At 38.4% G+C, this 14145-nt stretch overlaps 2 protein-coding genes across 6 annotated transcripts in view; one reads left to right on the top strand and one right to left on the bottom strand.

The window, feature by feature from the left end:
- Window positions 1-190: 190 nt before the first annotated feature.
- Window positions 191-7551, top strand: LOC109474952 (conserved oligomeric Golgi complex subunit 2-like). The gene is made up of 16 exons (XM_019775451.1): window positions 191-404; window positions 920-1081; window positions 1268-1333; window positions 1543-1623; window positions 1796-1890; window positions 2048-2153; window positions 2428-2607; window positions 3022-3146; window positions 3397-3526; window positions 3768-3907; window positions 4079-4535; window positions 4664-4739; window positions 5015-5160; window positions 5389-5525; window positions 5649-5826; window positions 6823-7551. The coding sequence occupies exons 1-16, from the start codon at window positions 339-341 to the stop codon at window positions 6919-6921; spliced, it is 2244 nt and encodes a 747-aa protein (XP_019631010.1). The 5' UTR covers window positions 191-338; the 3' UTR covers window positions 6922-7551.
- A 1754-nt stretch (window positions 7552-9305) lies between these two features.
- LOC109474918 overlaps window positions 9306-14145 on the bottom strand; it is an 8694-nt gene continuing 3854 nt past the window's right edge. For 2 of the 5 annotated variants that reach the window (XM_019775409.1, XM_019775407.1), the window contains 5 exons: window positions 12664-12825; window positions 12201-12324; window positions 11996-12020; window positions 11457-11642; window positions 9306-10544 (listed from right to left, as the gene is read on the bottom strand). In XM_019775409.1, the coding sequence (XP_019630968.1) occupies window positions 9984-10544; window positions 11457-11642; window positions 11996-12020; window positions 12201-12324; window positions 12664-12825 (1058 nt within the window). In that variant the 3' untranslated portion in view covers window positions 9306-9983. The remainder of the gene's footprint in view (window positions 10545-11456; window positions 11643-11995; window positions 12021-12200; window positions 12325-12663; window positions 12826-14145) is intronic. The other 3 variants (XM_019775411.1, XM_019775410.1, XM_019775408.1) reach the window with 2 other exon arrangements.

Raw genomic sequence — 14145 nt, 5'->3', positions numbered from 1 at the left:
CGAGGCGTTGACGATTCTATGATGATAAAAGGGGGTAATTGTGGTTTTATGAAAACACAATTAATCACTATTTTTCCAATTGTATTTACAATTTATATGTGGAGTATTTTGACACAAATTTGTTTTGGCTGCTATTACGTTATTATTATTATATTCATAAGAAACATCCTCCATATAGTAGACTCGTCCAGCCGGGCAGCTCTTGTTCCCAGGGCACTGTATGACCAGTGCTACGTGGAGGAAGATTCAAGTTGCAGACAGGTGTACGGACTATAGACTGCTGATATACAGCTTTACTCACGTCTTAAAGGCGTCTCACCTGTCCTTACGCTGCCAGGATGGCGTTGACCACGTTACCGATCAGCCCCAGGTCCCTGTGTTTTGACAAGGACGTGTTCATGAAGGTTGGTTCTGTGTGTGAGAAAGGGGGAGGGGCGACCTGCAGACGATATTTGGGAGGGAATTTAATAAATCGAGATAACTGTCCATACCTGTGGGCAAAATGGCAAATAACCTGAAAGACTAAGAGTAAAACTTGTATTTCATGATCTGTTATTGTTGTATCGGGTAGTGTATCTGTGTATGTTGAATGAAGTTAAAATATAACTTATAATGAATTTTTATTTGTGGGAAAATTTCTGAGAAAGATCATGATATTTGAGGAATTTTGCATAGGATTTTTCATCATATATAGATACATATACAGCTCTGAGTGCTTTCCTTTACAAAAAGAAAAGGAGTATAAACTATTTAAGCCATCACACTTATCGACAATCAAACCTACGGTACTGTACTATACTTAACTAGTCTACTGCAAATGCAGTTTGTACTTATGTTTACAAAACTGATATGTTACACCTTGAGGTGCTTGAAATGAATTATTAGACATGTGATACAAACTTCTTTCGCTTTCCCCAAGGAAAACTTTGACGTGGACCAGTTTGTTGCGGAATGTCGGAGGCGAGTGTCGCTGGAAACCCTGCGGGAAGACCTGGAGGTGTACTACAAACTCCTGCGCAGTGCCATGATAGAACTCATCAACAAGGACTACGCTGACTTTGTCAACCTCTCCACTAATCTGGTAAGATAATCTGCAGACAAGTTGAATAATACGGTCTCAAGAAATTTCTTGCTTTGTCATAATCTCTACTTTATAAGACTTCCAACAAGAAAAATTTAGGAGCTTAACTTCTTAATTCGACAGAGCTATAATTTGTGTATTGCTGCATTTTATTCATATGTAAAATTAATAACTTGCATTCCTCAGGTTGGAATGGACAAGGCCATAAACAACTTGTCTGTACCACTGGGGCAGCTCAGGGAAGAGGTCATGGTAAGTTCTTTATCATCTCGTATTCATAATATCATCTAGTATAGTGTATTGCAAGAACAATTTTACATGGGATACCTTCAGCTGCATTATTAAGAACCTGTAAAATTTAGAAGCTTCAAATATACATGTTATCCACCCGTCATACTAACAAACATACAACTTACAGTCCATGAAGATACATGTAGATTTTGTATCTGTGTTGCCAGCAGACAGTGAGAACAGCAATGGACACAGCAGTACAGGAGATAGAAAGCAGGCTGGCTACCAGGGCTGCTATTAGAGACAAAAAGGTCAGATCTCTAACTTCTTATATATATCTGTACCTGATAAAGTGATTAGAATTCCTTTCTAGACTTCAGAATGTAGTTCTCCTTTGCCATTTCAGTAATATTCTGCTTCTTGTAAGTTCTAGATAATTTTCCTTTCCTAATCAATAGTTGATGATTATTGAACCTGTTCCAGGCCTGCCTACAGAGGTTAATGAACATCACCCATTCTGTGGAGAAGATAGAAAAGATACTGGACATCCAGGACCAAGGGCAGGGGGATGGGGAAAGGTAACATTAATTTCAAGAAAACAGAGATAGATTAAGGAACTATTTATGGTGCATAGCAGAGCCTTTGCATTGTTCTGAATCAACTTATAATTACATGTGCATGCAAATTCATCCTTGCCTTTATACTAATTTGCTGCAATTTGATTGTTGTGTTTAGGGAGTTGACAGGCCAGTTGATCGAGAGAGTGGCTACAGAGTTCAACCAGCTGCAGTTCTACGTCACGCAGAGTAAAGGTCTGCCATTGGTGGAGAAAATCAGACCTGTAAGTGTGCAAAACTTGCCGTTACATTGCATCTAAATATGACTTGTAGTCAACAGTTACATAGAGTAACTGTTGAGTTAGATAGACCACTATCGCAATGTACATTCATTTCATCATCACTGTTTTTGAAAAATTGTTGGACTCCTTGAATGTCACACTTGATTGACATGAATACACATCTGAATATAATGTTTGGAAGTTTGCAGCTTGAAATGTAACATTCTGTCGGTTGAATCTTTCCTGAGTGATAAGTTTTATTCCCCTTTTCTCCCAGAGAATAGCAGCCATTACGACCACCTTACAGCACAGTTTGGAGACGTCTTTCCTGGAGGGTCTGAGGACCAGTAACAGGGACATCCTGAGGCAGTGTCTCAGGACTTACGCCACTATAGACAAGATCAAGGATGCTGAGGCACTCTTCAGACAGACTATCGTTAAACCCTTCATGGAAGAGGTAAGAAATAGGGAGTGCAATGTCTTTTAGAGAATTTTATGTAGATGTTACATATACATTTTCTACTGCTTAACTAGGTGCAATTAATCGCAAAGCTTGTCTGTAGAGTTGTATCTGTTTATAAAAATGTTTCAACTATGAAAAGTACCATGGTAAGAGATGCACATATCATGGTAAACAATCACAAAGGGCTTGCTATATGTCTTTTGTAACCCAGGAATATTTGACAACATGAATACCGGTATGCCATCATGGTGCTTTGTCTTGGAATTCGAAGGAATGAAATTATAACGGGAGAATATATGCTCTTTACCTTACATTTGGGTCAATTCTGAAATCAGTATACAGTATTGTGTATTTTGTTCGGTCACATATGCATTTGTACCATACATTGCTCTGTGTGTTTGTGTCCAGGTGATAACAGAAGCAGTGCTGATGTCCCATCCCCAGGGGTTGAAGGGTCTGTACAGCAGGGTGTTAGACTTCATCCCTGCACACTGTAAACCTCTCAGAGAGGTCACTACTGGTCTGGTGCCAAGGTAAAGTATTTAATGTTTTAACTGACAGTCAATGCATTATAGAACAGAAATGATGTTGCTTATTATCAAAAATATTGCTTGCTACCTCACATTGTTTCTCAGTATGCTTTTTTGTGTGTGTATGTAATGCTTGTAAATATATTGTGTATTAAATCAATATTTTGTAACAACCATGTCCTACTATATATATATATATATATATAGATTTGTATATAGTTGTGACTTCAGTGTTTTATTGTTGTCTGTACAGCTCTGCCCAAGGTGAGGTTGTACGAGGGTATGACTTCCTAGTGAATGCAGTGTGGCCTGAGGTTGTATCAGGGTTGGAGAAGAGAACACCCTCCATCTTTGCACCTGGCAACCCCAGCATGTTTCACCAGGTATGGTGTTCAGACATGTTTCGGATTGGTTTGTGCTATACATATCTTTATGCGAATGATAAAACAGATGATAGACAATTAAGCTCTACCTCTATAAGCTATATTACATAATTCGTAGCTGCAGTTAATATCATGCTAGATAAGCTTAGCTTTACTCAATACATATTTGATATCCTATGTTCTTATCTTGCTTGGAATTGATATTTCATTAGTAATGATAGTCATTTTTTGTTTGTTGTAGAAATACTTGACAAGTATGAACTTCCTGGATGCCTTTGAGCTGGAGTGTGGTTCCCAGGCTAGTGTCAAAAGGCTGAGGTCCCATCCCAGCTACAATACCTTCATGACAAAGTGGAGTCTCCCTGTATACTACCAAATAAGGTATAGAAAAATACAATTTCTTACTAATATTTTCATTTAGATCAAGCTTAATATTCATTAGATGTATTGATAGATAGAATTTGCTAATTGCGATGTTCTTCAGACCACAGACTTCATTTTGAGTGTTAAAATTAGCAGCCTTTAATTTTTGTGTTATATCCTGCATTGCAGGTTTCAGGAGATAGGTGGGGCTTTTGAGACATCCCTGATGTCCCCCTTCAACAATGCACCAGACAAGACTCTCTTCCAACTGAACGCACCTTACACGCTGTGGCAGTGCCTGGCAAAATGTTGGGCTCAGGACATCTACATATCCCCCCTGTGCCATCGCTTCTGGAAACTCACACTACAACTGCTGTCAAGATACGGCACGTGGGTGAGGGAAATTCGCGAGAAAGAAGTTCCAAAGAAGGAGACCGAGCATACTGAACAAACTTCGGCAGGGACGACGTCCACTACCACCGCTCTTATGGTATACACGCCTACTGTGACAACTATGACCACTACATCTACATCAGTGGCTTCCACACCAGGGCCCTCCTCACAAAGCACCACCACTAGCAGTCCACTGGTCACAATGACTCAAATGGTTTGTCTGGTCACAGACTCAGATACCATCATAGGCAAGGTAATATACTAGTATCCTTTACCTGGTATTGACCTTACTTTTGTGATTTTGAATCAGTGACTATTTTGTAAGAATTTTGTTTTTGTTCAGTTTTTATTTCAACTACATGTATATCTATTTTAACACAGGTTGAAGAATTCTTTTCCACCGTGATCCAACCCAAAATAGCAGCAATTGGTGTGAAGAACACAGATGTGCTTACAGGTAAATTGTGATCTTTGCTTTTAGAAATTATAAAGTTTTAATGTATAAGTTCTTGAAATCATGTAAAGCTCTACCAGGTACAATTTATATGTAGAATTACAGTGTTGTTTTATGTCTTACCACTAGTGTAAACATGTACCATTTTTCTTGATGATGAGAGAAAGGAAACACTGCTAGACTCTGAGCTCTGATTTGAAGAGCTTTACAGTATCCTCCTAATAGGGCATCTCTTGCTTCTAGATACAGAACATGAATTATTTTGTTTTATGATGTAGCTGCTTTAGGAGAGTCCAGAGAACTGATATCCCAGGAGCTGCCAGGGTTTGGTGACTACATCGTACAACAGATAGCTGAACATTGTGTGGTCAACCTGAAACCTGCCAATGATATCCCCAGACTCTACAGGAGAACCAACAGAGAGGTCAAGACCCTGAACACTTATTTAGCCTCGGATGATACATTCTTGCAAGGAATAAAATTGTTAGGTTATTAAGTACATACATGTAGGGTTGAACCATTCATTTGGTTAGTTTGTCAGCCTAACATACATATATGTCTATGTCTTGTGTTGATGTTTCCCATTTGTCAGTAGTCTGTTACACATTGGTAATAGTTTTTGTTCTGTTTTTTGTGTCTTCTATTCACTCAGATTCCCTCCAAGGCTTCTGCCTATGTATCTGCCACAGTGAAACCCTTGCAGATGTTCCTGGAGGAACATGCAGCTATCATCTCTGTCACTAGGAGGAGCCAGTGGGTGGTCAGCATTCTCAAAGTGGTTACAGAGAGGTACAATACATAACACACATTGTAATATTTTCTTAATATTGTTTTCTAAATCCACAAAAATTTGAACTGTAAGCAATAAAAAAGAAATGAATAAGCAAACAAAGTACTGTCATCTTCTTCCAGGTACTACTCAGTCACAGATGACATCCTGACAGCAGTGAGGAAAATGGAGGACAGTTTGAAGCGACTGAAGAAGCTTCGCAAAGGCGACAGTGGGAACTCATCGTCCTCTGGGGGGATGAGCGACGACGACAAGATCAGACTTCAGTTGGTCCTGGACGTCAAGCAGTTTGGAGAAGAGGTATGGTCTCTGTTTTATACTAAAGTATCATAAAAAGTACATGCTGAAAAGAATGATCTTATGAAGGCGTTATATACCTATAGTATGTAGAAAAAGTTTGATATTGCTGGGAAAAAGTGTAAACAGCTAGGCAAATAGCCTCATACTATATATACATGTATGCATCACAAAAAAGGAACTAATTTTGTGTTTGTAATGCAAATATTTGGCTTATAGTACTGGTAGCATGACTCAGTTGTAATGTGTTTTTGCTTATTAAGTTATTTTACTTCTTCAAATAAAACCAAAATCCCTCACTTCTTTAGCACACAACATTTGCCTCCATAATTTTGTATGCAAAGAAGTCTGACTATTCAAAAGAACTACCTGTACCAGTCTGTGCCTGGGATATGTGTACATTGTTGTGTAATGATGTGTAAAATTCCTTAACACCAGTCACAGGGTTTCAGTCACAGGATGTGCATAAGCAGGTAACTGCTGAGTAAATACGGAGTAAATTCTAAGAAAATGTTGAATTTTAAGGTATCCTGAAGATGATATTGTTGTCAGACAAGCCACAGTTAGACTATGACATGGTCAGTAGTGGTCAATCTGAATTTTCTGCCTTTGGCATTTGCTCTCAAAGGTCAGAGGGCACATGCAGAAAGTACAAGCCTTTAGGGCATAGCACCCCAACATGCCCTATGCCTCGTTTTGAAAAAAAGAAATCTAATGCAATCAGCTATAACAGAGATACTGCATGTGGTATACATGTACATGCAGTTTTTTCTATAACCACTGTTTTTGTCACGTTATTTGGACGTGCATGTTTTGAAATATCAGCACAAGAATTGCAGTTGTATGGGCTTAACTTGAATCCTTTGCAATGAGGATTTAGTAATCTATCCTAATCCTCCACACGTATAATATGGGCTCAGAATGTTTGGAACCTCCTTACATAGGAGTGTGGATGTTAGCTTGTGTATTTGGTGACATTTGTGTGTGTGTTTTCATCAGATTCAGGCCCTGTCTGTCCCCCTGGATGCCATCTCCACTTACCGACAGCTGTTAGAACTGGTGGAGTCAGCACAGACCAGCACTACACAGGCACAGTAGGCAACATGCAACTATCAGGGCAAACCTGCAGGGGAGCTTTGTGTTGTCAAGGTTTTCTTTGCTTGTTATGTACAAGTTTTTTGGACCAGTTATGATTTAAATGAAATGATATTTGGGACAGTGTAATTCAAAGAACGACACATTAGACTAACACAATAGATTTAAAATCAGGGGTTGTAGTTTCCTTTTTTAAAAATACAGCCATGAATGAAGTTATTTTGGAGTCCATTCTGAGTTACCTCAAAAGAGGTTGAAATGCTACATGGAGCTCGATATATTATACATGCAAGTCCTGGTAAAACGTTTCACATACATGCTGTTAGTCTAGTAAATGATTCAATGCAAAAGAGGAATCATACTTGGTTGAACAAAGAGAAGTGGAAGAAAATAGCTACATCTTGTAGATACAACAACATTCAAGTCCATTGTTTAGAATATGGTCTATCATGAATTTGTTAAACAAAGCAAAGGGCATGTTAAGTTGTGCAGTATAGTGATGAAAGTATGAACTTTGTGCAATACATATCATATAAATGGTATGACCAAACAGTGTTTTGATGTGTTTGATGTAAATATACAGACTCTTGCTTCAAGAGGTGGCAATGACACTTGAGAAGCCCTCATGTTTACGTATCTACAAAAAAAAAATTAATGTTTAGATCGGAAAGCAATAAAAGGTGTTTGGAACATCCAATCATTTACTAGTATTTTAGTGTAAAATATTAAGCAATCCTTCATTAAGGCTAAAGTCTGATGAGTATACATGTAATTGATAAACAGCCTTAAGGACAAGGTTATCATAGATTTTGGTGAAGGAATCTTTGTCTATCTTAAGAAAATTTTCATGATTTTCAGATTTATTTCCTTGTTGGAGGTGACATGTATTAGAATTCTAAATTCTACTTTTGTTCATTTTGAATATTGATACATATGTGTAAAGAGGAAGTGACATATAAAAGCACCATAATTTTTTTTGCAAGTTCAGTAGGTGACAGGAATAAAATGCACAAAGTGTAGTAGAAATCATCCAAATATAATAGAATAAATCCTTAAAAAAACATGCTTGTCATTAAGTGAGTAAGTTAAACATTGCATGAATGCGGATAATCTAGTTCCACTTCTTGAAGTGTTGTAAAACAAATAGAACAAATGCCTGAAGGGAGGAGGGCTGCTGTGAGTCACCCTCATGTTGGTGATCACGAAATTAAAGGTTACCGTTAACTTCTGCATTCCTCTGGTATAGGTACAAAGGGAACCATAGAAAGAAGAACCAACAAAGCTATCTTGTCTGTAATAATTAACTTCTTTCAAACCAAGTGACTCAGATGATTCCCAGAATAAGTTCCTGTTGCTAAACACCTATTTTCATATCCTCTTTCTTTTATTCACCACTATACTACATAAGGCAGTCAGTATTGTTTCTGTGTTTGTGAGCAATTGCTGCCAATAGTTTGCAGCAAACATACAATGTACACAACAGTATGTATCTACAAAACACTGTTTGGCCTGGTACCTAGTAAAGACAGACAGTTGACCTTCTCCCTACCGAGATAGTTGTTTGGACTTGTGATTTGTATTGGTTGAGGAGTATAGGGTAGCCGGGAAAGGGTTAACATGTAGAAAGTCAGTATTGGAAAGTTTGAGTGGTTACATAGTGGCACATCTATTTCACTACATGGATTTGTGGTAAATTTTCCAGTCCACTACAGCAGTTGACTTATTCAGTACTTACAAAACACATTTTGGTCATTTTCAATATGACTGCTAACTTCAATGGACAGCTAATTAAAAAGATGGTTCCACAGCAAACAGCCCCTCCCCTCCACTCTGGAATTTCCTTGACTGGTGCACAAATCGCTCTGAATTTAAACCAGGCCGTGAAGCGTTCCCTCACAGACACAGGTATGCATAGTAAGCATGGTTGAAATTGGAGGACAGTCACCACTGAAACTACATCAACAAAGTGTCCCAGTAAGTAAATATTATGCAGGAGAATTAATGGCACTTTGACACCACACGCTACAGCTGCCAATGCTTTACTAAATAGATGAGTCCACATGCACAAACACTGACATACTTCAGTTCTGTGATCATATTTCCCTGTATTGAAACAATCTTAATCGTAACCATCTCTATTCATTGTGAGTAGTTTAGAGAACAGACTAAGTTAGACTCTGAGAGCTGTCGTAAAAGATACTAGAATTTTGATACAAAAATTAATTTACTGACTGCCAATAAAATTGGAATTAACTTAAAGATACAAAACATGGTTTTCATCATGTAGATTTTGTTCCGGTTATCAAAATGATAAAGCTTCTGGTAATCTTAAACTATGTGTACTGCACAATATATTTTTACACAAATGCAAGAAGTTGCTCTAGCCTATTGATATTTTACCAGACATTATTTTTTAACTTACACTTATCATAATTACAGTAATCTATTTAGCAATAGAGGAATTTCTCACAGTCCTGTCTGATAAAACTTTAGTCCCAAATGAGAAGAAAATTCAAAATAAGGACATATCACACGATAACGATAACCTTGATCCACTAACATGAACATGAACCCGTGGACTGGAGGTGTGATTTGATCCACAAACATTTGCACTCTCCCAGCCAGAACCACATTCCACACAAACACGCTAACCTTGCTCTGTGCTTCTCTGGTTATTAATAGTTAACAATTATCTCCTCAGGCTTTCCTAATATGTCACTGGAAGCCTTGGCTCTCTCTCCAGGCTAAAAATACAGTTTGTCATCCTTGATTAAATGCACATATTGACTCAGTCTGGGGGTAACTTGGATTACAGACATAGAAGAATTTCTCACAAGGGTCAGTTGGATAGAATTATTAAGATAAAACTTTTAAAAAATGCTATATGGTCCCAGCACCAATTCCAGTTTGAAAATATCTTAACAGTTTTTCCTTAAACTGTATAGTGGTAAATTCGTTTAAATCCATTATATTTACATAAATGTAATTACACAGAATTACTGAACAAGGCATCTTGAAGTCCTTGATGATGCTCCCAAAACGTCAGAAGTTGATACTAGTATGTCTTAATCACCTGGAGAATCTGGGCCATCCAGAACTGTGTAGTCTGGGCCTGAGGTAATCTCATCCCCGGGGGAGTCTGGGCCATCCAGGGTGGTGTAATCTGGCCCTGCTGCAGTCTCCTCCCCGGGGGAGTCTGGGCCTTCCAACACCGTATAGTCTGGTCCTTCCTTCGACAATGTTCCTGCACTTGGCTTTGAACCTCCAGGTGCAAGGGAAGCATAATCGTGTCCGTCTTGCGGAGTTTTTGGTACCTGAGAAGGCCTTACTTCGTGATGCTCTCTCGGACCCCTCAAACTTTGATAGTCGGTACCTTTATTCAGTCCCTGGTAGACATGGTTGCTGTTTGAGTTATTTGCACCCGGCTGTGGCCCATGAAGGTCGGCATAGTTTTTGTCCTTGTCTGCTTTCTTCTTGTTTTTCTTGTCTCGTACTTTCTGAGGATCTGCATACTGGTCATCAACTATCTGTGCATACTGGGGCTCGTCTATGATAACGTTCCGCTGGGGTTGGGGGGTCTTGTTGGTTGCTCCTGGGTTGGGCTGTACAAATGCACCTGGTACATCCTTGGGAAAGAAGCAAAAAGGAAGCATTATTTTTAGTGTACATCTTACAATGAATAATAGAGACTTTGTTGAGAGCTGGGCATATTTAGCTATATAGGATTTTCAAGGATTTAATTTGTTCAGGTTAAGACAGAACCTGTTGATGTTGACTGCTAGATGTAGAGAACTGGCTTGCAAATTTTGCTATGCTATTCCTGTAAAGAAGATAAAAACAAGTACACAAAGTAGTTTTTAGTGCTACTGTAATGCACACTCCACTCAAAACTAAAACTTGTAGTCAGCCACTATGCTATGAGTTAGTCCATCTATTCTGGACTACCCTACTACACCATGTAGTTGTCTGGGAATGTTTACCAACTGAGTTCAAAGTCCTGGCTATGTGGTCCTATTGGGGAATGTGGGTTCCTGTAGGGACAACAACAGGGCACAAAGAGGTGGTACAGTCAGATGTTGTCTCTAACAATACCACCTCAAAACTCATGGGGGAAACATCTAGAAAGATTGAGGATTTTCTGTTCACCAGCATTAAAACTACATGCTCAGGGTAACTTGTACATGTAATGTCCTTGTATATAAATTGGTCCCCATATATAATGAAGTCAATTATAATCATGATCATGTGGACAAGGTTCAAGATGTTGCTATTTGACCTCTTTAACCCATACAGGCACACCTTCATTGTGATTTGGAATGCAAAAAAAATTGCATTGCTGTCTTAAGTAAAAGCATAGAAACTATCAGAACTAGAAACTTGGCACAAACATTCTGTTTTAGAAAATAAAGCTTACAAATGGCCTACAGCATTTTATGCACACTAGTAAATACATATAAAAACTAAATCAACTTCTGATCATTGATTTTTTTTTATATTGATATGATTTTGATCATACTGTTAAAAATGTTTGACCTCACCATGCGTGGTTTGAACTGCGGTGTCTTGTCCGCGTACCCAGGGTTTGAGAACACGCCGTCCGCTCCCATCCCGCCCTCGTAGATGAGGTTGTCCACGATTCCTGCGTTGTCACCAGCATATATCACATTGTCCACTGTACCCTCAGTAGGGTGGGGGTGTCCATTCTGTAAACTACTCATGGTCACCTGTGATTGAGTAATGTTATATTATATTATTGTAACATCATTTAAAAGTGTATGCATGTATTTCTCAACTAAGTACTACATGTAAAAAGTACTCTGATGAAATCCTATTAAGATTAATGACCGTTTAAGGAATATTATACCCTTTAGAAAAATGCAACTCTATTCTAACCATTAGTCAATAGTATTTCAATGATCATAATGCTAATACATCATACATACCTCCCATTCTAGTATTTCTATGCTTATTGTTTTGTGACTGTCAATTAATTTGAGACACTGGTGTACTTGAAAATAAAAATGGCAATTTTATTTATGATAATGATAAACTTCACACCTAGAATTTAAGCACTTACCCCTCTGTTGTTGCCTTTTTCAGTACTGTTGAAAGAGAAATATAGAAATATTAAGTAAGAATATTTGTATATCAGGTTTTGCTGAATCTTGCACATGTCAGCATCAAGAATCATCAACAAATCCATATGTGCAACAAATTTAACATTGTTCACAGTTCAAGATGAGGTTAATGCTAAGTAACAAAGACTATAACTTGATACGTACTTGTGCCTGAACTTCCTGCGCCACAGTATAAAGACAGCCACACCAGCGATGATGAAGATGACTGCTGCACCACACACCCCTCCCACGATTGCTGGGGTGCTACTTCCCTGTCTTTCCATCATTCCTGAATATACAACAATGGATTCATATCATTCAACAGATAGATGAGACCCTATCTCACCTCTGAGTTAATTAATTACAAAAACAGCACATAATCTTGCAACTTACAATTTTTTTTTTATTATTGATGATTACCCAGTGTTTTTTTGCTAACCACCTGGTGATAAGTCCATAATTGCCTACTACATTTATACCATATACCTGAAGGTAACTTAACATTTCTAGGACCTTTGTGCCATTCATTGCAATTGGCAATTACAAAATGCTGCTGAATATGGATGACACAGAATGTAGGTATTACATGTAGTAATGTTAGATGTGAGTAAAGCAAATATTGTCCTACCAGGCCTATAAGAAGTTGATGTAAACTTTGTTGTTCCTTGAGTCTGTCTGCTAGTAGCAATGTCAGTTTGCTGTTCAGTACTGTCTTTCGACACTAAAGTTGCAGTAGTTACTGCCACTGTGGTAGTAATAGGCACCCTAGGCCTAGTGGTGGTGATATCTGCTATATGTGGAAATAAACGCCAAATTATGTTTGGCTGCTCAGCAATAGAGTCTTACATTTATTCAATGTCATGTGAGCCAAGTGTCAATCTACTGCATTCCAATGAAACAGACTGATATTTTGTAAACGTTCGATTTTTAAATCTAAAGATTTTAATGTAATAGAATTTGATGTTATAAAAAAAAAGGGGCATGTTTCAAATTTGACAGGTCTTTGAAGGCAAGGTTACTAGAGCACTCACGGCCGAGTTCAGTCAGTTCAGAAGCGACATTTGTATCGAGTTACCTGGAGATTTTGCAGTTGCCTTGGGCCGTTGCTTTTTACCATCTTTACTAACGACCTGCCACTTACCGTGACGGAGACTATCCCCGCCATGTATGCAGACGATACATCTGCATATGCGTGTGCGCCATCAATTGAGACAGTAACGGTCAAACTACAGACGGATATGAATAACATATGTGAATGGGTGCGTTCAAACAAACTTTTCTTGAATCCAAAAAAGACGAAGTGTATGTTGCTTGGTAGTAGGCCCAAAATGTCAAAGAAACTTCAACTCACCTTATCTGCTGATGGGAGCCCAATACAACAAGTAACGACTATGAAGCTACTTGGTAGCACATTAGATGAATGTCTGACATGGGACTTCCATATAGAAAATACTATTAAGAAAATGGCTCGATCCTTGGGGGTTATTAGAAGAAGTGCAGCATATCTGGACCCGGCGTTGCTGAAACTGTTGGCTGAGACACTTACCCTGACACACTTGGACTACTGTACAGCGGTTTGGTCCCCTACCTCACAAAAGAACATCACCGCACTCCAAGTAATGCAGAACAAGGCAGGGAGACTTGCACTGAGAACTCACCGGACATCGGTGAAGCACATGCACAGTGTGCTATCATGGCTGACAGTTGGTGACAGACTCTATGTTAACAACATGTGTACCTTCCACAAGTTGCTTTTCTATAAGCAACCAACAACACTTTACAGTAAACTGCAGCTTGTATCTAACCAGCACGGTTACAGTACGAGATCTGCAGCTAGGAATAATTTTAAGCTGCCAAAGCCAAAAACATCGGCAGCTACTAAATCTTTCCTCTACAGATGCTCAAAACTGTATAACACACTTCCATGTCATATCAGAAAATCAATACCTACCAGTTTTAAAACTCTTATCAAAGACAGACTGAAACAAGCTATACAGAATTGACAGTAAACTAAGATTGAATATTAATATTAATTGTATATATACTGTGTATGATGATGTAAATATGATGATGTATATATGTATGTGTTTTGATGTTTTGTAACGTTTAT

Source organism: Branchiostoma belcheri, unplaced genomic scaffold, assembly GCF_001625305.1.
Source record: "Branchiostoma belcheri isolate BF01 breed outbred unplaced genomic scaffold, Haploidv18h27 scaffold32, whole genome shotgun sequence".
Classification (NCBI taxonomy): domain Eukaryota; kingdom Metazoa; phylum Chordata; class Leptocardii; order Amphioxiformes; family Branchiostomatidae; genus Branchiostoma; species Branchiostoma belcheri.
Note: the sequence above shows the minus strand (reverse complement) of the source record. Positions and strands in the feature narration are given on the sequence as shown.